We start from the raw sequence: 25,444 nt of genomic DNA on the forward strand, positions 1-25,444 counted from the left end.
TTCTGTTTCCAGTGATTCTAATTTTCTCTTGTGTTTACTGGTAAGGTTAGAGCTTAAAGGAGCCTTCGGTTGTGACCTGGAGAAATTGAGTAGCTTGCCTAAAGCCACGCCCTCGGGGTTGCTGAGTCTCGTGACTGTGTTCTTTCTCTCAGCCACCCCCAGACCCTGACAGTGGCCGGTTACTCTGTCTGGCTTTCCAGCCAGTCCACAGTATGGTAGACAGTGGTGGCACGAGGCTCTAGACACCATCTGAGGAATCAGGCATGACTGACTTACAGGGCCCAGAGGTCAAAGCTGAGGGGTGAAGTCTGTGTCTTTCCTGCTTGCCAACATGAACTTGGTCATTTTCTTCACTGTGTTATGTAGAAGGATAACAGTATTCACTGCTCTTCTAGGTAGTTGAATTTTCAGGAAAAAAAAACCAGTAGAAACATTTTGCTTCTTTTTTTCCCTCAGCTTTACTGAGATATAATTGACATATAACATTGTGTACGTTTAAGGTGCACAATGTGATGTCACACATGTATACTGTGAAATGATCACCCCAGTAGGGGTAGTTAACACATCCATCACCTCTCATAACTACCATGTTTTTGTATGGTGAGAACGTTTAAGATTTATTCTCCTAGCAACTTTCAAGTGTATAGTACAGTGCTATTAACTAGAGTCACCGTACTGTACATTACATCCCCAGAACTTATTCATCTGGTAACTGGAAGTTTGTACCCTTCTCCTCATTTCTCCCATGTCTCAGCCCCTGGCAACCACCTTTCTACTCTCTGTTTCTATGGCTTTGGCTTTTTAAGATTCCACATGTAAGTGAGATCGTACAGTATTTGTCTTTCTCTGATTTATTTCATTTAGTGTAATGCTCTCAAGGTTTATCCATGGTGTCACACATGGAAGGATTTCCTTTTTTTATGGCTGAATAATAGTCCATTGTGTGTGTGTGTGTGTGTGTGTGTGTGTATGTATACATACACACCTCATCTTCTTTGTGCATTCATCCGCAGATGGACATTTAGTTTTTTATGTATCTTGCCTATTGTGAATAACACTATAATGAACATGGGAGTGGAGACATCTCTTCTAGATAGTGATTTCATCTCCTTTGGATATATATCCAGAACTGGGATTGCTGGATCCTATGGTAGTTCTATTTTTTAATTTTTTGGAGCCTCCATACTGTTCTCCATAGTGGCTGCCCTGATTTACATTCCCACCAACAGTGCCCAAGGGTTCCCTTTTCTCCACGTCCTCTCCAGCATTTGTTTCTTGTCTTTGATAATAGCCATTCTAACAGGTGTGAGGTCATATCTCATTGTGGTTGTTAATTTGCAATTCCCTGGTATTAGTGATGTTGAACACCTTTTCACGTGCCTGTTGGCCATCTGTATATCTTCTTAGGAAAAATTTCTATTCAGGTCCTCTACCCATTTTTTAATCAGATTGAAAAATATTTTTATATCTTAAGCAGTCAACTCCTGGCTACCTGAGCTTAGGGACAGGAGTCCCGGGGGTGGATCAGTAACAATCTCCCTGCGACTGGAGGTTCTTCTCTCCCTGCTCCCCCCCCCCATAGGAGACCTACCCTTTCTAATATTTGGATTAAATTATTTGTCTGTCCCATGTGCATAGCAGCTAGTGACAAGGAAGGATGCCCCATCGAGTCCCATGGGTGGTAATGGAAAATCAACGTAAATTTTTCCCATAAAACTTCTCTCAGTTGATTTAAGATTATTAGTGTAATGTGGCATTATCTGATTTTTTCCCCCTAGCTTATTATTCATGGTGAAGCAGTAAATGGCACTCCCCAGTATTCTTAGAGATAGGATGAAGAATAATCCCATTTTGTATTTGGTGCTATAGAATTTTGTTTGGAACAGTATCTAAAGTACTCCGGGCAGAGGTGGTGATAACCCCCATTTTACAGTAGAGGAAAATGGGGTTCAGAGAGGTTTACTGCCTTGCGCAAGAATAGAGCTAGAGAATGGTGGTGCCTGAACTTGAATCCTGGGCATTTGTCGGGCAGATCATCCCCGCATCTAGAATTGCAGGGAGGGGATCCTTCACTGTTCCAGCTCAGGGGCCTCTGACACCTGTAGACCTGAGGTCCTAAAATACACAGGAGCTGGGAACTAGTTTCTCATTTCTCCTTTCCCCCTCCAGAAGCACAACATGCGCCTCAGCTGTCATTCTGTAGCCTGCCTCAGCTTTGCTTCTTGTTAGTGTTGGCCCTGAACCAAAATTATGCTTACGTACAGCTGTGCAAAAGTTGGGTCATAACAGAAGTTTCTGCTTCATTGACTCTTGTTTTTGCCTGTGTTTGTGTTGTGGTTTTGTTTTTGGTTAAACAAGGGACGTATGTATAGATTTCAGATAAATTCACAGTTGCTGGTTTATGGAATTTAAAAATTTCTAACCAGAAGAGTAATGTAAACATTCAGAAAGGGTTTGGACACATTTGTTAATGGCAGAGCCCTTCGTGGTTTTTCAGGTGCCCTGACTCTTAGCTCCGTGTCATCTGGGAGGTGAGCAGGCCTTCCTGGGGCGTTGCTTTTGCAGCTGAGTTTGTAACCAGATGGACCGTGTTGGACCAGTGTGGCAATTCCATGCCCCAAGGAGGACAGACCGCTAGGCATGTTTTGTGGTGCCCACTTATATTTTTAGATTAACGCTATGAAAAAGAAATTTGACTTTTCACCATTCATTCCTTAGTTCTCTGATTTGGATTGATTGCTGGGGGAACAGCCCCCAGACTCTTATGCGCAAAGCTTCTCAGCTGCTCCCTTTTCCTGCCTGCCTCGCAAAGAGAATTTTGACTCTGTTACTACTACTACTTTCGAGCTTTTGTGATGGGAGGAAAGGAGAGGGGACAAGGCCTAGAATCCGACACATTCAGCCCGACAGAAACACTTTTTAAAAAGGAATTCTAAGCAGGAAATTTGCGAGCTTCTTTGTGGAAGGGCCATGAGTGGGAGAAAAAAGAAGGATTTAAGAAGTGTTGCTGTGAGCCCTCTGGTGCCCGACAAAATAAGTCACATCCACCTAAGTTAGATTTCCTTTAGGATCCTCCCTGCAATGAACACATCTCTGCCCTGTGATTCTAACATGTGAGTCTGGCTTTATATGCATGGCTCTAGGTTGGATGGACCATGAATCTGGTCAGTTTTAGGCCCCTCATAAACTTTCTGATGCTCGATTTGGTATGTAGTATATAGGAGGAGCGGCTGAGATGGGAAAGTCAACCATAATGACCTTCTAGGAAGAGTAAGAATGTCCCCGCTCAGGAAAAAGGAAGGACATCCCTTAAGTACAGCAAATAAGGCACTTGAGCTTATTCCCAGCAGTTTCTGGCTGTGCCCGATATGCGCACCTTCCCAGGTGCATAGCAGGGATGGAAAGAACAGACCGGCTTTCCCCTGGAAACTTGACCTGTACCACCTTGAGAATCTGTGTGGTCTTGAGTTTTCCCAGCCATAGTAAGATCCTCAACTCCATCCCACAGGGAGTGGGATTTGTAGAGTACTCTTTGGAGGTAGGCTGGAGAGGTGCAGGCACATACCTTGTCTCACCCAGCCCAGTGCGCACGGAGGAGGAAGGAAGGTACTAGGAAGGACATCCATAGCATAGAGAGGAAGACAGTCAGAACAAAGATAGTGTGACCTGCGGAGGCCTGGAGGTTGGTCACTCCTACTCTTAGGCAGAGAGGTTGAGGGATGACTCACAGGAAACTTTAATCTGTGTTTCTTAGCTTTCCAGGACTGTTAAGGACTGGTGGTTCAAAGTGGCAACTTCCACTGTGTTGAGACTTTGTGCTTGGGGATTCCTTGCTTGCAAGGTGATGGTGATGGGTGTCTGCAGTGGGCGTGCTGCTTCCTCCTCTGCCCTCAAATCCTTTCTCCCGGGCTTCCCTGGTGGCGCAGTGGTTGAGAGTCCGCCTGCCGATGCAGGGGATGTGGGTTCGTGCCCCGGTCCGGGAAGATCCCACGTGCCGCGGAGTGACTGGGCCCGTGAGCCATGGCCGCTGAGCCTGCGCGTCCGGAGCCTGTGCTCCGCAACGGGAGAGGCCACAACAGTGAGAGGCCCACGTACCGCAAAAAAAAAAAAAAAATCCTTTCTCCCCTTTGATGCCCTGGGTGAAGTGCAGGTCACAGAGCCTGGAGTGTTTGCCTTGTGCCTGGGTGATGATTCTCAACCCAGTAGATCCTTGTGAGAAATGGATGTGTCTGCCATTATAAAGATGCTGTAGGCAATATGACAGGTCACTTTATCATAGGCCTACATAGATGTCTCTGCCACCATGTTCTTCCCACCCTCGGGAGCCATACTGTGTAAACACACCCAACAACCAGGACAGTATGAAGCAGTGTGGAATGGTGTGCCAAGGGAATCTGAGATGGTGTCTGAAGCAGTCAGAATCCTCTGGAAGGCCTTGATGGAGGAGTTGGGAGAAGAAGGAGTAGGATTCAGGGGGAACTGGTAGTAGGGTGGTGGGCCACAGCAATGACTTTCCAGGGAAGGGGCCTGTCCCAGCTCAGACAAGGCCAAGTGTTTGTCGACACTGTGTCCCTGTCACCCGGGTTCTTTAGGGAATTCCCAGACCTGGGCTACTGAACAGGAAAGCCAGGTTCCCAAGTAGTTGAGGCTTCCCTGTGGATACAGCTCCTGTCTCTATGTGGCTGGAGAGCAGAATGTGGTACAGTGTTAGGGCCTCTGAGTCAGGCAGATCTGGCTTTGGGCAAGGTCCTCAGCCTCTGAGCCCATTTCTTCTTCTGTCAAATGGGAATAATCCTAGCTTTAACTCACAGCACTGTAATGAGCGTTAAGTGAACTTATGCATGTAAGCCCTTAGCATAATGCCTGGCACAAAGTAAATGCTCAATAAAAGGGAGCTTTTCCTTTTCTTAAAATTCTGTTTCCAAGAGCAGCTGCTTCTTTGGTGGCAGCAGATATGAGAATAGACTCACAAGTATGTCACCAACTGTTTCCATTCCTATTGCCTCGGAACAAACCACCCCAAACAAGAGCCATTTCTTTATGCTCGTGGGGTTTGGCGTCAGGAATTTGGAAAAGGTTCAGTAGGAATGGCTTGTTCCTGCTTCTCAGCGTCTGGAGCCTCAGCTGGGAAGATGTGAAGGCTCTGGGTGAGGCCACAGATGGAGACAGGAATCCTCTGAAAGCCTTGTTTGTGTACATGTCTGGTGCCTGGGCTGGGAGGACTTGAAGGCTAGGATGGCTGGTGGGGTTGCCTGTGTGTCGCTCCTCCCTGAGCGTGGCTGTCTCAGGGCTCTCGGACTACTTATGTGGGGGCTCAAGGCTTCAAGCACAGGTGATCTGGTGAACAAGCTGCATCATCTTTTCTGGCCTGGCTTGGAAGTCCCACAGTGTCACTTCCTCTGCATCCTGGCAGTGAAAGTGAGTCTCAGGCCCACCCAGATTCACCCAGAGGCGAAGTAGACCCACCTTTCAGTGGGAGGGGTGTCAGGGTCCCACTGGAGGAAGCATATAAGATGGGAGATGTTGTTGTGCCATTTTGAAAGTCAACCTCCTGTGCCTGCCCGGGAACTCTGGTGGCAGAGCTGGGGATACAAGGTTCTGGGGAGCCGGTGATGGAGCAGCACCCCACACCCACATGCCAAGAAAGAAGAATGACTCTTTATTGACAAAATCATCAACGGTCTGAGATGCTGACTCTTTTGTGATTATTTTTATCTAGTTTGTAGCTGGGTGCGTCCGAGGCCTGACAGAGATCTGGCATCTGTCCTCAGTCACTTTGAGCCAGGATGGTGGGAGTGTTCAGGGCAGGCGGGTGTTGGAGGTGTTTTTTTTAATAAGGAAAGTGGCTGCAGGGGGGCTCTGCCTTTGGCTTTCTATCTCCTGCTGGTGCCGTGTCTGGACGAGCTCAGGGCTGGAGTCCCAGCTGTGTTATCTGGGCTTAATTTGCACAAGATGGCAATGGCTATAGGTGCCCAAGTGGACGGACGTCTTTTGAAATAGTCATATTTTAGGATTCTGCCAACAGCAAGGTGTCCGGCAAACACACGCTGGGGACTCTGGCCAGCAAGGTGGCACCGGCTTTTCTGTTTTAATCACAGGAAGCTTGGCTGTAAGAAGACTTTTCCTCAGCGGCATGAGTGAGGTGGGAAGGGGGTAGAGCATCCAAAGAAGAGATGAAAAGGAAGTTCCTGTGGAAAGCTGGGGCTGGTCAAGGGGTCACTGAAAAATAGCTTGAAACAGCCTGATGAATTGCTGTGCCTGCCTGAGACCAGCCATTGTCAGTCTCTAAATAGAGTAGTTCCCTACCATGTCCCCTTCTATCCTTCAGCTCAAAAAGGCAGCAGAAATCCACCTGTCTTGCTGTTGAATTGCGTGCCAAGCACACATGCGGGCGCCTTCTGAAGAAGGCTGGTGCTCTGAGCTGTTTCTCAAGCGCTGGTCCGCACAGGTGCCCATGATTCCCCTTATTCCCCGTGGCGCATAGTCACAACACAGCCAGCCAGAGTCGGGCGTGGCCCGGAAGCCTGGACACTCCTGGGGTACTGCGATACTGCCCCCGTATCGCAGTCGTGGTAACTACCCAGCCGGTCGGAATTGTGCTTAAGGCCCATGTGCCTGTCTGAGGACTGGTTCTCCAGAGTAACACCCTGGCCGGCCCTGGAAAGCTCATCTATCAAATCCATCCCCTCTGGCCTGATTCTTAGCCCGGGCCGTTCCCCGAGCTCTCAGCTGCACACCTTTGGCCGACGCTGTGAAGCACGGGGCCCTGGCATCGGGGGCTGGCCCATCGTGCCAGATCAGTGCAGGACGGAGCCGCTCTGGCAAATAACGTCTGGTCTCGGCATGCCAGGACCGTGGAGCTGCACGTGGTCCAGACGGTGGCAGTCAGTGATGTGTGTGTCGGTGGCTACAACTGGAAGCGAAGGAGCCGTGTTCCTCCGTGGCTGTGGAGAGGCTGGGGGGGGATGGGCAGCTTTGGTCCCTGTTGGAAGGGAAGGGTGGGTGGGAGGATGTTGGTGCAGACGTAGGGGAATAGGGCCCCTAAAAGCCCCTGTACTCACTGGATGCTCATACCTTCCCGTGGGCCGTGCAAAGCCAGAGGGTCCTCCTGTGACTAGCCAGCCGTTCCTTCTCCCCGTACGTGTAATTAATGACTCTGCCTCTTCTCCCATCATCCCCATCTCCATCCCCAGTAGTATCTAGTTCACTCTTCACCACGTGCCCTGGACAGTTGTAATATGTTACTTATTGTGTCCTTGCTGCCAGCCTCTTGCTTTTTCAGTTCCATTTGTCTCACTGCAACCGTGTTTTGCTAAAACACAAATCTGATCACACCACTTCCCTGCTTAAAAACTGCCTGTGACTCCAGGGTAGATCCCAGCTCCTCCGTGTGGCCTGCGTCTTTCGCTCCTGCCCCAGCCCAGTGCACTCCAGCTCCATCTTTTCCTTTTCCCCCTCATGAAGGTTCTGCTCCAGCTACAAGGGACTCTTTCCTATTTCTCCAAGGCGTCAAGGTTTTTTCTCTCTTTGGACTGGAATCACATTATTCCGCCTACCGAGAGTGGCCTTCTGATGCTCTCCCTTGGACTAAGCCCTGACCCTTCTTTACGGCTCCAAGAGCACATGTGTATTTTGTGACCATCTTCGGAGGAGGTCCCTTTGTCATTTCCAGAGTCCTCAACAGTAGGTGCTCAAATAAGATGGGGCAGAATCAGATCATCGGTAAGCGCGTGGCAGCTGAAGCCAGTCATCTCAGCTCTGCCACTTCCTGGCTGTGTGACTTTGAGGCAGATCCTCACTTGCTTCAGCCACAGCTTGTTTCTTCATCTGTAAATAGAGATGAAAACACTACCCATCTCCTGAGTGTTTCAAATGAGATAGTGCACGTAAAATGCTTAGCACAGTGCCCGGCATGCTCCGTAAATACCAGCAATGATGATGGTAGTGGTTACAGATGTAGCCTTGTGGCCAGAATGAATGGGCGTAGAGACGTGAGAATGAGGGACGTGCCTTCCTGTTTTCCTCTATAAGATCATCTCTTCATCCCTCTGTGTTCCTCCCCCTTTTGCCTATCTGGGTGTCTGCTGACTTTTTCCAGGAACCAAAGCAGTTGGTATCTTCTACTGGCCAAAGTCAGTGGATTCTCACGCAGGAATGTTAGTGGGGATGAGTGTCGATCCCTAGGAGTAACAACCTGGATACTCTCCCAGTTCTAGGTGTGATCCTGGACGTCGGTTGTATTTTAGAGGCTTTAGTTAACCTCAGATCCCTTTCCACCCATGGTGGTGGTGCCTCCTTCCCAGAAAGGAGGTGGACGCTCCAGTTCCTCAGGGTGGGGCCCTGAGGTCTGTGGACAAAGCCCAGCATCTCAAGAGCTGACTTGCTGGGGCATGTGACCCTCTGGTGAGGGGCTGCTCCTTGCGCCTCAGAATTCCATCCAGTGCACCTTGGCCATTTTTAATAGCTCCAGGCTGGACTTATAGGGGGGACTTTCTGACCCCTGGACTGTGATGGAGCAAGGAGAATCTTCCTCTCTGAAATAACCTCTTCCCCTGTTTTTGAATAAGAAGAATGGTCCTTTCTGGGATGAATGAGCAATGAGTAACGTTTGCCTGTTAGTGGCAGTGGAACCCAGGTCCAGAGTTTCAGAGCTGATGCTTATTCTTTGCCTTTCTGATATATGAGACTCAGTCTTTCTTACCGCTCTGTGGAGGGCCTTTCTGCTGTTCGAGAGGTGAATCACTGGGTAGGGCACACGTTTTAGAAAAGGAAGAAGAGATGCTGATGGTGGCTTGGTATGGGTGGGGGCAGGAACTGAAGATTGCCCTGTGAAAGGGACAGTTAGATACGCACTGGGCCAAGCACCAGGGGTCCTAGAGGTGGGTGGAAAGTTAGAGATGGGTCAGTGTTGGGTGTTTCATGGTCGTTACAGCCTAGTGGCTGAAGGGCTGATGGGAGAGGATTCTGTAAATTGAAGTGGAGATTCTGGATTGAGAACCTTTTGTTTTGGGCTTCACTGAACAACTGTGTTGGGCCCACCTGCTACTGCTTAGCACCAGATACACACCTGTCTCGAGGATGAAGTGTTGGTAGCGGAACTTCAGGATCCTGGGATTTCTCTGCTTTATGAGTTCTTATCCTCACACTTTTGAACATTTAAGTCTTCTCTCCCCAGCTCTCCCACTGACCTTACTGATGGTTTGCCTAGCTATACCATCTAGAGGGCTGTGACTTAAAGATGGTCAGTGGTATTGAGTTTGCAGGGTCAGCCTGTATCACCCAAAGCAAAACTCAAAACGTCTAAAATGGTGGCGCAGGAGGGTGACTTGTCCTGCCCGCCGTCCATACCTTTCGCCCAACCCTCAAGCTAATGTACTGTCTCAGCCGTAGTGCTTTTAGCACACCTGTGCCTTGAATTAAGGCTGGTGAGAGGCTGCCCCCCAGCAAGCTTTTGCCACTGCACCTTGCCAAAGCTGTCCCACTTTGCGTGTCTTCTAGCTCCTCAAGTATTTACAGCCTTTACTTCTAAAGCACTCCCATTTAAATGTAAAGGGACCGGTTCCCTCCCTTAGAAGGATCTAGAGCAATACTCAAATGGTTTGGTTTTAGAGACCCTCAGGGTTCTAGTGGAAAGGACAGTGGACTCAAGTAGAATTAGGTTTGACTCCTAGCTTCCGGGGCTTCTCTGCCAGTTTTCTTCAGCTCTGGACACAGTTATCCCTCCTTGTCCCTCCCAGTGAGAATTAGCCATAAACTTGACAGAGAAAACCACTCTTAGCAGTGGCTCTGTCCATACAGGACATAGGATTAGGTGAGCAGCCTGCCCAATTAATTTATGATCTGAGCCCACCCCAAGACACATCAGATGCAGATGTGGTTCATACACCGTGGCATAGGAGAGACCAGCACTGTGGAGATGCAAGGTATTGTAGAGATGAAACTATTAAACACTGGGACCCCCGAGGGGAGGGGGCAGCAAGGTATAGGGGAAGGAGCACGGGCAGGAGTCACCTCCTGCCTCTCTCTCTGCCTAGATGTGGAAAGGTTACTTAACCTTTGAGCCCAGCTTTCCCATTTATAAAATGAGGATGTTACCCCCCTTGCAGAGTTGCGATGAAGACTGGATGAGGTGACGTATGTGAAGTTCCTAGTATTATACCTGGGACATAGCAGGCATGCAAGAAATGGTAGCTATTGTTATTATTAAATGACATAATTTTAACAAAAAAATACATGTTTATTTTAGCGATTTCAACAATATAGATGAACATAAAAGAAAAAAATAACTTGTTACCCCAAATCCCAGTACCCAGAGATAACTACTGATAGCATTTAGGTATATATCCTTCAGGTGTTTTTCTATGTGATAGATAGCATATTCTTAACAAAAAGTAGTATGATCAAATTATGTATTTTGGTATACTAATACTTTATTATAATATAGTCACATATATTATTAAATTGCCTACTGCATCTCTTTTACACGTATTTTTAAAGTAATGCATGTACATTATCTAGTTTAACAAGCCAAATTATATCCCAAGGCTCATAATAAAAAATAAAGACCTCCTGCTCTAGCTTTTCTTACTCCCTGAATCTCCCTCTTGGTTAGTGATCTTCTTGAGGGAAGGTACTGGTTTAATTTATATTTGAACACTCAGTACTTAACACAATACATATGGGCCCTCTATACACGTGGGCTTCTGGGGGGGAGGGATTTAAGTAAACACTTAATATAGAACATGACATTCTACTTAAAAAAAATATGCAGCTGAAACACGTTTCAAGTTGAATCATTTTATAGCAGCTTGGAGAGGCCGTCCAAATCTTCGGCTATATCTTATGGAGATTTTATTGCCTGGAATATTGCTTTTGGTTTAGATTTTCAATTTTAATATGTCTACTTCTGTTCTGCTATAAAGAGATTTTGTAGTAGTGGAATTGAACTTTGTATTAGTTAGATTAGGTGAGCTCTGAGAAACAGACACCCAAAGTAACAGTGGCTGAAATAAGAAGTTCTTCTCTTGTATGTAAAAGTTGGACGGGATACAGTCCATGGTTGGCATGGCATCTCTGTTCCACGAGCCCTACACTCCTTCCCATCCATAGCTCTGCCAACTTTTGGGCACGATCTACTCCTCCTGGTCCAAGATGGTAGCTCCAGCTATCACGTTCATGTTCTGGGCAGCACAGTGTAGGAAGGGGTGAAAAGAAGGGCCAAAGGCCCTGAGCTGATGTCTTTCAAGACAGGTTACAGAAAGCAGCCACATGATACTTTTTAGTCACTTGGCTGTACCTTGGAACAAGGAGCCTGGGAAATGTTAATGTTATCCGTGGCCAGGTGCCCATCTTGAAATGGAGGGTTCTGTTACTATGGGAGGAGGGGAGAGTAACCACTGCAGGGCGACTAGCAGTCTAGGTCACAGATTTTAGGCTCTTTTCCTACCATTAATCCCTTGTTAGTCCTTTCATGATACGTTGCCAGGATTGCTAAAGTAGCAGTTCGTTTCTGCTGTGTTTTCACTTTGTTTTCTCTTTATCACAAATGCTGCTGACTCTGTCCTTCTCTTTTAACCCTTCCTTGGAGATGCCCTCCCATCCACTCCTCTGGAAGCACAGGCTTTGGGACACCTGCTTGGATGCGAGATGATGGCAGACAGGTGGATCCTTTCCTCAGGGACAGTTACTGGCTGTTGTTTTGCAGAACGGTCTTCCAGTGGCAGCACTGTGGTCAGCAGTTCCCAGTGGTGGGCTGCAGACCCCTGGGGAGGGGGCTACTGCTAGGTGCCTTTGAATCTAAATGCATTGTAGAAAGTGTAACTATTCCTATTTCTGTTTTTCAAAGGTGTGTAGGTGCTGTTGTGTTGATAAAATACAAATTCATTTAAAAGCACTTTTCATCGGGGTGTTTAATACAGCATGGTGGTCCTGGGCTCTCATTGTGATTTCCTCCAGACCTGGCTTGTGTCCTGACCCTGCCTCTTGCACCTGTGGACCAGCCTCTCTGAATTTCACGCTCCACGTCTGAAGTGGCTTCCCGAATGGTTGAGAGAATTAAATAAGATTATGCACGTAGGACTTCCCTGGTGGCGCAGTGGTTAAGAATCCGCCTGCCAGTACAGGGGACACGGGTTCAAGTCCTGGTCCGGGAAGATCCCACATGCCGCGGAGCAGCTAGGCCCGTGCCCCACAACTACTGAGCTCGCGTGCCACAACTACTGAAGCCCGTGCACCTGGAGCCCGTGCTCTGCAACAAAGAGAAGCCACCGCAATGAGAAGCCCGCGCACCGCAACAAAGAGTAGCCCCCGCTCGCCCCAACTAGAGAAAGCTCGTGCACAGCAACGAAGACCCAATGAAGCCAATAAATAAATAAATAAATAAATTTATTTAAAAAAAGAAAAAAAAGATTATGCATTTAAATAACTTAGCTCAGCTGCAGCGCACACGAAGGCCCCCCCGAACATGAGCTCTGGTTATTGTTTTTTTCTTAATCAACACACACTAAAAGTACATCTGCCATCATAATAACATTTTGTAAGCTGAACGGACATGTTTTAAAAGATTAGGAATCATTGCCGTAGCTTCTTTGGTGAAGCCAGTGTAGTCAACCCTCAAACAGGTATTTGGGGGCCACTCCTTAACTGACTTAATTAGAAACCTTTGCGGGTGGTTTGTATTCATTCATTCAGGACAAGTATTTATTGAGCGCCTATTATGCCTCTTCAGGTTACAGGCCCAGAAAGGGAGGTCATTACAGTTCAGCTTTGCCCTGGCTCTGGGTCATAGGACAAGGTCACTCACTGTACTGACTGTTCTCTGGCTTTGCCAGGAGTTCATCGCACACATCCGTTAACTTTGGTTTCCTCTTCTTTACCAAGAGGGGGTGGAACCTAAATCCCCAAGCACCCGGTTCTCCCCACCTTTCTGTAGTTCTTCCGACAGGGATTTCTGGCTGCCTGTGCCCAAATGTTTGTTGGGAAGCACGGTTTTCTATGCTGGCTTAGCGCGGCTCTGCTGACAGTGCTGAACGCGGCTGGGTCCTCAGCGGCTGCCGGCATGGCAGCACCACACCTCTGCTGAGACGCAGAGTCAAGAAGTCTAGGTGGTGAATCACTTGCCTGGGCGAGCAAGTCTGTCTGGCCTCTCTTGGTCTTGCCTGGAGGGACAGTGGGCTGAGGGCCAGGGCGCAGGAGAGGCTGGGGCTTGGATGTTGGCCGTGCTCTCACTGCATGCTGGTGCCCCATGAGTGAGGCTCTTCTATGTGGCTCTGGCTGATTCAGCACCACAGAGGGCCTGCTGTGTGCTTACTGCTGGCCTGTTGGTACCCTGGGCTGCTGGGTGGGGCTGGAGCCCAAGGTCTTCTTCCCACCTCCACTGCAGGCAATGGGCTGCAGGAAGCTAGCGTCTCCAGTGCTGACTCAGGCCTGGCTGTGTCTGGTGAGTGGAGCTTTTCTCTGGGGTAGAATCATTTGGCCTAACTCCTCTTCGCCCTTGAGTGTAGCTGTGCTTCAGCTCAGGTGGGTGGTGGAGCTTGGCTGACCCCAGGAGAAACCAACACAGCTTTCAGGGAATTATAGACTCTGAGAATGTCAGAGATGGGGGCACAGGGGCCTGGTGAAGATCGCACAATGCTGAAGCCAGAACCCAGGCGTTCTGGGTCTTCATCTGTTGCTTTTTCCTTTCTGCCTTGTTGAAGCTCAGAGATAGTTCTGGTTAAGGTGGGAGAGGATGCTGTGACGTACATCTGGTGGTTGAACTCTGAGCTTTGACAGGAGCGAGCAAGAGGACAGATTTCTCCAACTGGGAGAGATAGAAGACCCAAGCCAAGGAAAGCTGGAAGCCCCTGCAGGATACCTCTGGATACAGACTACGTCAGTTTCCTTCTCCCTACCCCAGCAAACTAACGAAAGCAAAGGCAGGATCTGGGCTGGGATGGCAGGCTGAACACATACAAATACTACCTCAGCTTGTGCTCTCTCTTAAAACCCAGCTAGAACTACAGGAACTCACAAGACCAACAGCAGAGTAGACAACAGTAGCGAAGTTTTAGAAGCTGGAAAACAGATGAGCCGTAACTAACTTAGGAGGTTTGAGAAAGATAATTTTAACCTGACAGTGAGGAAAGCAAAGAACGAATTTATATCACAGAATCCCTAAAAGTCTAGGAACTGGCAGCACCTGGTACCTCCAGAACTGGAGTGAAGCGGGTGCTAAAATAAAACGGGTCAGGTAGCGATGATATGAAATGCATTCCTCCTCCACTCCGTGCCGCCAGCTGCCTGCCTTTCCTTTTGGAAGAGGAAACTGGTTTCTGGACTGGGGGACGCAGGCACAGGGTATGGGTATGGAGACTTTAATTTAAAAATGGAGTGATGAGATAACTGTTTACATACGGAAGCCTGCGACCACCTTGGCCCTCCCCCAACTTGATTCCCAGCACACTGGCAGCCAGACCTTTATTTTCCCACAGTTGGAAGAGTGCTTGACCAGCTCAACAGAATGACCACAGGTGTTCTTGTCTAGGCTTCCCTGGCTCTCCCTACAGAGAAGCTGGAAGTTGACAGATTCCTTCTGTGTGCTTAGAGGTTCTAGTTAGCTTTTGATCCCTCACTCCTTGCCCCCAACCCCCGCCCAAACTTATTATTATGGAAAACACACACACAAGGAAGGAGAAACAGCATGATGAACCCCCATGTACTCAGGCAGTTTCCATAATGACCAACTCATGGGTAATCTTGTCTCTTCAGTCACCCCACTCATTTCCACCCTTGATTATTTTGAAGTACATCTGCGACATTATGTTTTTTTGGGTAAATATTTCAGTATGTACCTTTGAAACATAAGGATTTCCTTTTTAAAGCATAAGCCCAATTTGGTTCTTGATCATGAACAGACAATCAAGGAGTACAGCAACTCTGAGCAAAAGTGTATTAGAGACCAAAGCACAAATAGAAAAAGCAGCTGAGACAGACTGCACTGGGAGAAACAAAGAAATAAAAAAAGAACCATTAGTAATATGCTCAGGTAAAAGAAAGGATATTGTGCCCGTATTACAGAAACAAGGCATTACACGGCTACATGTGCTCTTGCCACTCAATTGAAAAAAAAATTCAGAGAACAAAACAGAGGTCCATTAGAAATTACAATCATGATAGGGGAAATGAGAAGAAACCCAATAGAAGGGTTAGAAGACAAAGTGATGACATCTCAGAAAGAAGATCAAAAAGCAAAAAAGATGAAAAATAGAGGAGAAAAGATAAGAAAACTGGAGGACCAGTAAAGAAAGACTAATACCTAAATAATAGAGGTTCTAGAGAGAGAGAAAACAGAGAAATATAGGGGAGGAAAATAACAGTAAGATACTTCAAGAAAATTCCCTGTAACTGAAGAGCATGAGAGTTCAGATTTGGAAGTACTCACGAAGTCCCCACCCAAGATGTATTCCTATTCCTTTGATATTTCAGAACACTGGGGATTAAGAAGAGACTAAAAATTTCCCAAAAGAAAAAGACATGTCACATACAGAGCATCAGAAAGCAAAATGGCTCGGGGCTCCTTAACTGCAGTGTTGGAAGCAAGAAATTGATGCACGATGCCTTCAAAACGATGAAGGAAAATCTCCAATCATTTTTATGCCAAGTATGGGGATGGAATGTAGACATTTTCTAACAAAAAAAAATGTACCTTCCATGCGTTCTTTCTAAAGAGCTGTTGGAGAATGTATATCACCAAAGTAAGAGGAAAGCAGCAGAAAGAGAAAGTGGGGCACAGGACGTGGGAGATAGATAAAGGGAAACCCGAGGACTGTGAAAGGAGATCCCAGGCGAGCAGCTGTGCATCGGACATAGAGGGGGGCAGTTTAGATCCGGTAGTGTGACTCAGGACGCTCATCACCAACTCACCTATTGCTGGTGTTCCGTCAATTTAACCTGAAGAATGACTACCTGGGGAGCCTGGTCAGGATTCTTCTCTGTATTTGGCTGTCTTGCTCATGTGCTGATGAAGCTCTTTGTCCTGTTGGCTGGACAGACGGAAGTGTTTTCTTTGCCCAACCCCAAGAACCCGAGTGAATTTAGAAACAGAAAATACAGGGAGCCCACTCCCCAACCAAATTTCTGATGGATGTCCAGTATCTGCATCTCTCCCCGCAGTTCCCTGCTGCCACATGTCCCCACTGTGGTCATCTATGCAGTTTTTCTACTACTCATATATGATCGTGCTTACTGACTTTCCCAGAAAGGGCTCTAGTCAGCTCTCTGGGACCATGGCCAGACGCTGTATTTAGCTTATTTCCTTGAGAGCCTTCATCTAACAAAAGGCAGTATTTTTACTGTATTGTGGGTAGAATTGTGTCCCCCTGAAAAAGACATGATGAAGTTCTAACCTGTGGATGTGACCTTATTTGGAAATAGGATCTTTGTAATCAAGTGAAGATGAGGTCCTACTGGATAGGGACTGGACCTCGTCCAATGCCTGATGTTTTTATAAGAAGAGGGAAATTTGGATACAGACACATGGCGATGGGAATGCCATGTGAAGAACAGAGATAGATGCAGAGGGCAGATGGCCAGTGAAGAGGTTGGAGTTATGCTGCCCTAAGCTGGGGAACACCAAGAATTGCCGGCAGACACCAGGAGCTGGAAGAGGCAAGGGAGGATTCTCCCTGTAGCCTTTGGAGGTAGCATGGCCATGGCCGACACCTTGATTTTAGACTACAATTCTTGCCGTCAGATCTGAGAGACAGTAGATTTCGGTTGTTTTAAGCCACCACATTTGTGTTAATTTGTTAGGCAGCCCTAGGAAACTAGTATACACAGCTACATTTGTGCTTGTCACTCACTTTTACAAAACTAAGCAATATCTTAATTTATGGATGTATACATAGGTGGTAAGATGACAAAGTGAGGTAAACGGATAAATAACAGAAGTCAAGATTGTGAGACGTCTGGGGAGAGGGAAGGGATGTGATGGAGAGGAACGTGTGGAGCTTCTGAGGGACTGGATGGAGTCATATGGGTTTTCATCTTATTTTCTTTAAATCTTTTTTTTTTTTTTTTTTTTTGCGGTACGTGGGCCTCTCACTGTCATGGCCTCTCCCGTCGCGGAGCACAGGCTCCGGACGCACAGGCGCAGCGGCCATGGCTCACGGGCCCAGCCGCTCCGCGGCATGTGGGATCTTCCCGGACCGGGGCACGAACCCGTGTCCCCTGCATCGGCAGGCGGACTCTCAACCACTGCGCCACCAGGGAAGCCCCAAATCGTGTTTTTAATACACTCTTTTATGTGTATATACCTTTGACAGTAAACTTTAAAAGAAAGGAAGACTAAACCAAGGGCTTCCCTGGTGGCGCAGTGGTTGAGAGTCCGCCTGCCGATGCAGGGGACACGGGTTCGTGCCCCGGTCCGGGAAGATCCCACATGCCGCGGAGCGGCTGGGCCCGTGAGCCATGGCCGCTGCGCCTGTGCGTCCGGAGCCTGTGCTCCGCGACGGGAGAGGCCACAAAAAAAAAAAAAAAACTTTATTGCTAAAAAAATGTTAACCATCATCTGAACCTTCAGTGAGTCATATCTTTTTGCTGGTGGAGGGTCCTGCCTCAGTGTCGAGGGCTGCTGGCTGATCAGGGTGGCCATTTCTTAAAATAAGACAGTGAAGTCTACTGCATTGATTGACTCTTATTTCTCATCTATAGACAAATGATTTCTCTATAGCATACAATGCTTTTTTGATAGCCTTTTACCCACAGTAGAGCTTCTTTTGATATTGGAGTCAGTTCTCTCAAACCCTGCAGCTGCTTTATCAACTAAGTTTTATGTAATATTCTACCTTTGTCATTTCAATGATCTTCACCAGGAGTAGATTCCGTCTCGAGAAATCACTTTCTTTGCTCATCCATTAAGAAGCAACTCCTCATTTGTTAAAGTTTTATCATGAGATTGCAGCAATTCAGTCCCATCTTCAGGCTCCACTTCTAATTCTAGTTGCTGTTTCCATCACATCTGCAGTTACTTCTTCCATCCGAGTCTTGAACCCCTCAAAGTCATCCATGAGGGTTGGAACCAACTTCTTCCAAATTCCTGTTAATGTTGATATTTTGAACATCATGAATGTTCTTAATGGCATCTAGAATGTTGAATCCTTTCCAGAAGGTTTTTAGTTGACTTTGCTCAGATCCATCAGAGAAATCACTATGGCAGCTCTAGCCTTAAGAAATGTATTTCTTAAATAGTTTTAAGTCTTCAAAGGCGAAGTTGCACCTTGATCCACGGGGTGCAGAATGGATGTTGTGTTAGCAGGCATGAAAACAACAAGAATCTCATTGTACATCTCCATCAGAGCTCTTGGGTGGCCACATGTATTGTCAGTGAGCAGTAATATTTTGAAAGGAGTCTTTTTCTGAGCAGTAGGTCTCAACAGTGAGCTTAAAGTAATCAGTAAACCATGTTATAAACAGATGTGCTGTCATCCAGGCTTCCTTGTTCATTTAGAGAACACAGGCAGAGTAAATTTAGCATAATTCTTAAGGGACCTAGGATTTTTGGAATGGTAAATGAGCATTGGGTTCAGCTTAAAGTCACCAGCTGCATTAGCCCCTAAAAAGAGAATCAGCCTGTCCTTTGAAGCTTTGAAGTCAGGTATTGACTTCTCCTCTCTAGCTATGAAAGTCCTAGGTAGCATCTTCTTCCAATAGAATGCTGTCTCATCTACACTGAAAATCTGTTGTTTAGTGGAGCCCCCTTCATTAACGATCTTAGCTAGATCTCTGGATAACTTGCAGCAGCTTCTACATGAGCACTTGCTGCTCCACCTTGCTCTTTTATGTTATGGAGACGGCTTCTTTCCTTAAACCTCTTGAACCAACCTCTGCCAGCTCCAGACTTTTCTTCTGCAGCTTCCTAACTTCTCTCAGCCTTCATAGAGAGTCAGGGTCTTGTTCTGGTTTAGGCTTTGGCTTAAGGGAATGTTGTGGCTGGTTTGATATTCTATCCAGAGCACTAAAACTTTCTCCACATTGGCACTAAGGCTGTTTTGCTTTCTTATCATCGGTGTGTTCACTGGAGTAGCACTTTTAATTTCCTTCAAGAGCTTTCCCTTTACATTCAGAACTTGACTCACTGAGACAAGAGGCCTAGCTTTTGGCCTTTTTTGGCTTTTGACATGCCTTCCTCACCAAGCTTAATCATTTCTAGTTTTTGATTTAAAGTGAGAGAGTTTCACCTGAACACTTAGAAACCATAGTAGGGTTATTACATGGCCTAATTTCAGTATTGTTTTGTCTCAGGGAATAAGGAGGCCCGAGGAGAGGAAGAGAGATGGGGGAACAGCCAGTTGGTGGAGCAATCAGAACACACACAGCACTTACCGATTAAGTTTGCCATCTTATGTGGGCATGGTTTGTGGTTCCCCAAAACAATTACAACGGTAAGATCAAAGATCACTGATCACCATAACAGACGTAATAATAATGAAAATGTTTGAAATATCGTGAGAATTGCCACGTGTGACACAGAGACAGGAAGTGAGCAAATGCTGTTGGAAAAATGGCGCCAATAAACTTGCTCAGTGCAGGGTTCTCACAAACCTTCAATCTGTAAAAAAATGCAATATCTGTGAAACACAATAAAACGAGGTATGCCTGTACATAGTAAATGAGCAATAATGGGTAGCTATCATTATTATTTAATCAACCATTCCATTTATTTATACAGTAAAAATTTATTACATGGTTATTATGTGTCAGGGCCTGCCAGGCTTCCTACCAGGGTTCTCAATACCTTGAACTTGGAGTCCCATGGTTTTCACTTATGTATGAGACACTTAGTCGTAATCGTAGTAATGATAGCTGTAATGTCCTGAGCTCCTAATTATGTGTCAGGCATTCTGCTAGGTGCTTTATTACTGTATTGCCTTTAACCTTTATCCCCATTTTATAGAAGCAGGACTAGAGATGTAGAGTCTATGAAACTTACCCAGGGTTACATAGAAAATGTCAAGCCTGGGATTTAGATTGTCTGCTCTTTTTTTTTTTTTTTCTTTTTTCTGTTCTGCATGACTGTTGTTACTGTCACCCTAAATCCATTATGTCCCAGACTGAACTTGGTTTCCTCAAATGGGCTTTGTCTTTCAACTTCTCAGTCAGGGGCGCGACCATTCTACTTGTCACCCATGTCTGAAAGGCGGGAGATGTCTCCTTTCTCCATCAAGCCCCTATATCTGGTTAATCACTAGGATTTTAGTTCAAATGCATCTTTTTCTCCCTCTTTCTCTTATCCTGGCTGGTCCCCTCTTGACTTGGATTTGTTAGTTTTCAGCATTTGTTCCACTGCCCCCCATGAAAGGGGAGGCTTACACAATACACTTTCATGGACTTCACCAGATTTTGATAAAACACCCTTACGTTTTCCAAGAAGTAAAGCACAGTAGTTTGTTACTGCTGCAGCTGCTTGTCAGCGGTAGAAGCTTGGAATGGGCTCACAGCAGTGGTACAGATAAGTAAGCTGCTGTGAATATAACCTTTCTCTCCTACCCAGGAAAACGTGTTTGGAGAGAACTATGCTCCACTCTGTTTTAAAAAGTAAAGCTTTCCCCTTTAACAAACAGTACTGGGAAAAGTGGATATCCACATGCAAAAGGATGGCGTTGGACCCTTTTCTCATATGATATACAAAAATTAAAGAAGAATGGATCAACAACCTAAATATAAGAGCTGAAACTGTAATACTCTTAGAAGAAAACATAGGGGCAAATCTTCATGAACTTGAATTTGACAGCTCTTTGGTATTACATCAAAAGTACTGTATGAGCAACAAAAGGAAAAATAGATAAAGTGGACTTCATCTAAATTAAAAACTTTTGTACATCAAAGGACATTATCAAGTAAGTATAAAGATAGCCTACAGAGAGGGAAAAATATTTGCAAATCACATATTTGATAAGGGTCTAGTATCCAGCATATATAAAGAACTCATAACTCAACAACAAAACAACAGACATTTCTTCAGAGAAGACATACAAATGGCCAGAAAGCACATGAAAAGATGCTCAACGTCGTTAGTTATTAGGGAAATGCAAATCAAAACCACAGTGAGATACCACTTCACATCCACTAGAATGGCTATAATAAGAAAAAGGAAAATGACAGGTATGGTGAGGATGTGGAGAAATTGGAACCTTCATACATTGCTAATGGGAACGTAAAATGGTTCAGCTGCTGTGGAAAATAGTTTGGTGATTCTTCAAAAAGTTCAACATAGAATTACCATATAAACTAGTAATTCCACTCCTAAAGAATTGAAAACAGGTACTCAAACAAGTATACGTGTACACGTGTTCATAGTAGATTCACAGTAACCAACAGATGGAAACAACCCAAATGTCTGTCAATGGACAGAAGGAGAAACAAATAGTGGTATATACATATGATTGAATATTATGCAGTCAGAAGAAGGAGTAAAGTGCTGGTATGAGCAACAATGTGGATGAACCTTGGAAACATGCTAAGTGAAATAACCAGATGTGTCACATATTGTATGATTCCATTTATATGAAATATGCAGAATAGGTAAATCGATAGAGATAGGAAGCAGGTTGGTGGTTGCCAGAGGCTGGGAAGAGGGGAGAATGGGGAACAATGCTTAATGGGTGTGGAATTTCCTTTTTGGGGGTGATGAAAACGTTTTGGCACTAGGTAGAGGGGATGGTTGTACTACGTTGTGAATGTACTAAATGCTACTGAATTGTTCACTTTAAAATGGTTAATTTCACGTTATGTGAATTTCATCTCAATTTCTAAAATCTCCAAAAAAAAAAAAAGTAAAGCTTTCACAAACTTTGTTGCTTTAATTGTTAATAGTAATGCGTACTTGGTAGATATCAGTATTTCAGGACACTTTTCTTGAGAATCATTGCTGGAATTATTAGCTGCCAGGATTATAGCCCGCTCTCCTTTGCTGGGGGCAGAATCCCTAGGCCAGGGCTTTCTAACTCAGATGCCTTCAGGGGCATTTATCCTGTTGGGATAAATGTTTGAGGTCAGCTGGATGTAAGGCATCAGGGAGTCATGGAGATTAGGTGCAACTGGGCTGGACGTGCACTGTCTAAATGCATTCCAGTTTAGACAGACTGCCCCTGGGCTGGTTCTTGCCCCGTCTTCATCTTTCGGCCATCCCTCTTAAGCCATCTGACAGACTGATGTATTTTAAAAATCATCTTCAGCATGCCATCCCATTTGTAAAAACCAATTTCCTGTCGCAGAATCTAAACCTCTCTGCCTTCCCTTTCCTGCAGAGGCTCTGAGAAAGCTCAGCTGGACCCATACAGCATGGTGAAACTGTTACCCAGCTCCTACCTCACCCTGTCCCAGCCACCTGGTGGCCTCGGGTGACAGGACTGAGCCCCATTAGATCTGTAAGGGGAAAGGCTCTCTCTGAATCCTCTGTTTAAGGGCGACTCGGAAATGCTCAGCAGCTGGTTGCCGCCACTGCAGAGGGCATGGTGGGTTTCTGTGGTGCCACTTCCCCAGCAGTCTGCATGCATGTCAGTCCGTTATCTGTCTACCCGCAGAGAAGGGGAGAGAGGCACAGAAGAATCTGGAAAGAGTTTTGTGATTAGATGAGATGTAGGAAGTTGTTTTTTGTTTGTTCGTTTTCATCTGCCCAAGCTTTTAGAGGCTTGGACCCATCAGGATGCTGGAAGCTTGGAGCGGGTGGGGTGTGTCAGGGGAGCAGGGGGGAGGGTGTGGAGGAAGGAGGCTTAGTCCATTAGATCTAGGGAGTGGCTGGCACTGACTTCTCTTATGCTTCCAGCCCTACAGCTGCTTGTAATCCCTCTTTACTGCTGATGTTCTGGGAAGCATGTAGGACGTAGAGATCTTTGGCCCACGTCCTTTCATTATGTAACACTTCAGTAGACGTGTGCCGGGGCGGGGTTTGGGGGAGCAGGAAGAGAAAAGTACCGTCGTGTGACTTGAGGGACTCCCTGCGGCTCTTGCCCCCAAATCCAGCCCCCTTACCCCACTCTCCCCATTTAGACTTGAACAGCAGAGAGAATCTTCCTTCCTTCCCTGAAATCCCGTGTACAGAGCTCTGAACTCCCGGTGGCTCAGCGTCTGGCCCACAGAGGTGGTGCTGACCCAGGGCCCTTGGAACCGTCCCACCTGTGGAGATGGAGGTTCAGCCTCCTCGTATCCCAGGAGCTCGCTCGCTGCCGACTCAGGCAGGGTTTCTGGCCTTTGCTTACAGCACTTTAGTCGATGGGCATTTTTGCTCTTTTGGGGGAGATTGGCTCCCACGAGGGCATGCTTCTCGCTGGAGCCGTCATGTTGGGTGAGCCTCAGCGTGTGTGCCCTCTGACCTCCAGCCTGTCAGCCACTCCCCAGTGGGTGCTGCTGAGTTCCTGGATTAAGGGAAAATCTCTGCCCAAATGACCTGCTTTTTTTTTTCTTTAGTTTTTATTTTATATTGGAGGATAGTTGGTTAACAATGTTGGCCACCTGAAACTAAGACATGCTTTCTTAAGACTTTAAATAAAGTCACGTGGAGAGGTTCATGGAAACTGTTGAGACACTGTCGGAAACCTTAGAAGCCCAGCAGGCAACCTCCACTCCTGGTGCTGTGAGAGTGCTCAAAGCCCAGCGGTGGCCTGGAGGTCAGGAAGGCCGGGTAGCCGCTCCTCAGAAGGGTAGGCTGTGAGTGGGCCGTATGGTGGCATGGCAGCAGGGAAGGCTCTCCAGCCAGGCTGCCAGGGTTTCAGTCCTGGCTTATTAGTTGAGTGGCCTTGGAAGATTTATTTAGTGGTGCTGTATCTCAGCTTCCTCACCTGTTTGTAGAGCAGCGACGGCAATCGTATGTACCTCATGAGGTTGTTGCGAGGGTTGAAGATAATGCCTGTGAAGTACTTGGCGCCAAAATGGGTGCGTCCTAGGTGTTTAAAGATGGCGGCTCCCACCACCCACCCATGGGAGCCACATGATGGAGCCTGCAGGAGAGGACAAGAGGATGGCGGGAGGGCTCTATGTTGTGTGGTTTCCCCGTGATTCACGCAGACTCTGGTTTCTTCTGTATTCCTTTCCTTGCCCAGTACTGATCCTTCAGAAGGTGGAGAACGGAGACCTGAGCAAAAAGGTTCTGAAGATCACCGATTTTGGCCTGGCTCGGGAATGGCACCGAACCACCAAGATGAGCGCAGCAGGGACGTATGCCTGGATGGCACCTGAAGTCATTCGTGCCTCCATGTTTTCCAAAGGCAGCGACGTGTGGAGGTAAGGTCCAGAGGTGCAGGGTCAGCGCTCCCCAGATCTATTTTGGCTGCACAGATGCTTCGGGACTTGGAGAATTGGGGTTGCATAGAACCCCAGGCACCCCAGGTAGGTCTAGGTGACCCCTTCAGAGCAATCTACACTAAATCCCACGTTGCCAAAGGACAGTTTCTAACACCTTCATCTGCCAGAAATCCCCCCAGTGCTAGGGGGCAAGTACCACCTCTGTGTAGCCCCCTTTGTGTTGGTGATTGCTCCCTAGGAAGGACCAGGAGATTCTAGGGGCAGTGCGTACTGACCTCTAGGGTGGTGAGGGTACCCAGACAGTCCTGGAGACCCTCCCCACGGTCACCCTGGCTTGCTCAGCAACAGTGGCTGTTACTGTTGGACTTGTTCTCACTATAAGCCCTTCAGCTGATGAGTATTGTTTGTGCTGTCTCTTTTTTCTGGGTGGGCTGGAAATTATCCTTTCCAGTTATCCAGTTAAGCTTTTAGTCAAGGCTCTGTCTTGCCTGTCGAGCATTGATATAGAAATGGGAAGAGATAGGTCTCAAGCATGCGCCCAGAACTGCAGAGTCAAAGATTAGACCAACCGTTCCCCTTAGTTAATGTCAGCCCAAGAGGTCTCAAGGACATGTTGGATCTAAAAATCTTTCTCCCACTGATGGGAGGATGAGCATCTACAGAGTAAGCATCCTCATGACTGTGAGACAGTAGCATCACCTTGGTAGGCAAAAGAAAGGACTGTAGATTATCATCGTATTTCATCTATGAAGTTGTTGCTTCTTGTTGTAAAGTGAGCTTGTTGTGTGTGTATATTTTACTTGTTGTAAAGTGAGCTTGTGTGTGTGTATATTTTAAATAACAGCTTTATTGAGGTATTACTCACATACTGTAAAGTGCACTTTTTAAAATGTATAAGCCGGTGGTTTTTAGTAAATTTACAATGTTTTACATTGATCATCATTGTTATTAGTTTCCTAAGGCTGCTGTAACAAATTACCACAAACCTGGTGGCCTAAAGCAATACAAATTTATAGTCTAGAGGCCAAAAGTCTGAAATCGGTATCAGCAGGGCCATACTCTCTCCAGAGACTCTGGGGCAGATTCTGTTGCAAATAAGGATTCTGGGTATTAGGACATGGACATATCTTTTCAGGGCTACCATTCAACCCATGACAACCACTGA

General features: G+C 46.6%; 1 protein-coding gene across 1 annotated transcript in view; it reads left to right on the forward strand.

Moving 5' to 3' along the window:
• The window catches only part of MAP3K9 (mitogen-activated protein kinase kinase kinase 9), a 77,462-nt gene that overhangs the window by 20,237 nt on the left and 31,781 nt on the right, over positions 1 to 25,444 (forward strand). The window contains exon 3 of the mRNA XM_067731848.1: positions 24,078 to 24,258. Coding sequence (XP_067587949.1) covers positions 24,078 to 24,258 — 181 coding nt within the window. The remainder of the gene's footprint in view (positions 1 to 24,077; positions 24,259 to 25,444) is intronic.

Source organism: Pseudorca crassidens, chromosome 1 (genome assembly GCF_039906515.1).
Source record: "Pseudorca crassidens isolate mPseCra1 chromosome 1, mPseCra1.hap1, whole genome shotgun sequence".
Taxonomy (NCBI): Eukaryota; Metazoa; Chordata; class Mammalia; order Artiodactyla; family Delphinidae; genus Pseudorca; species Pseudorca crassidens.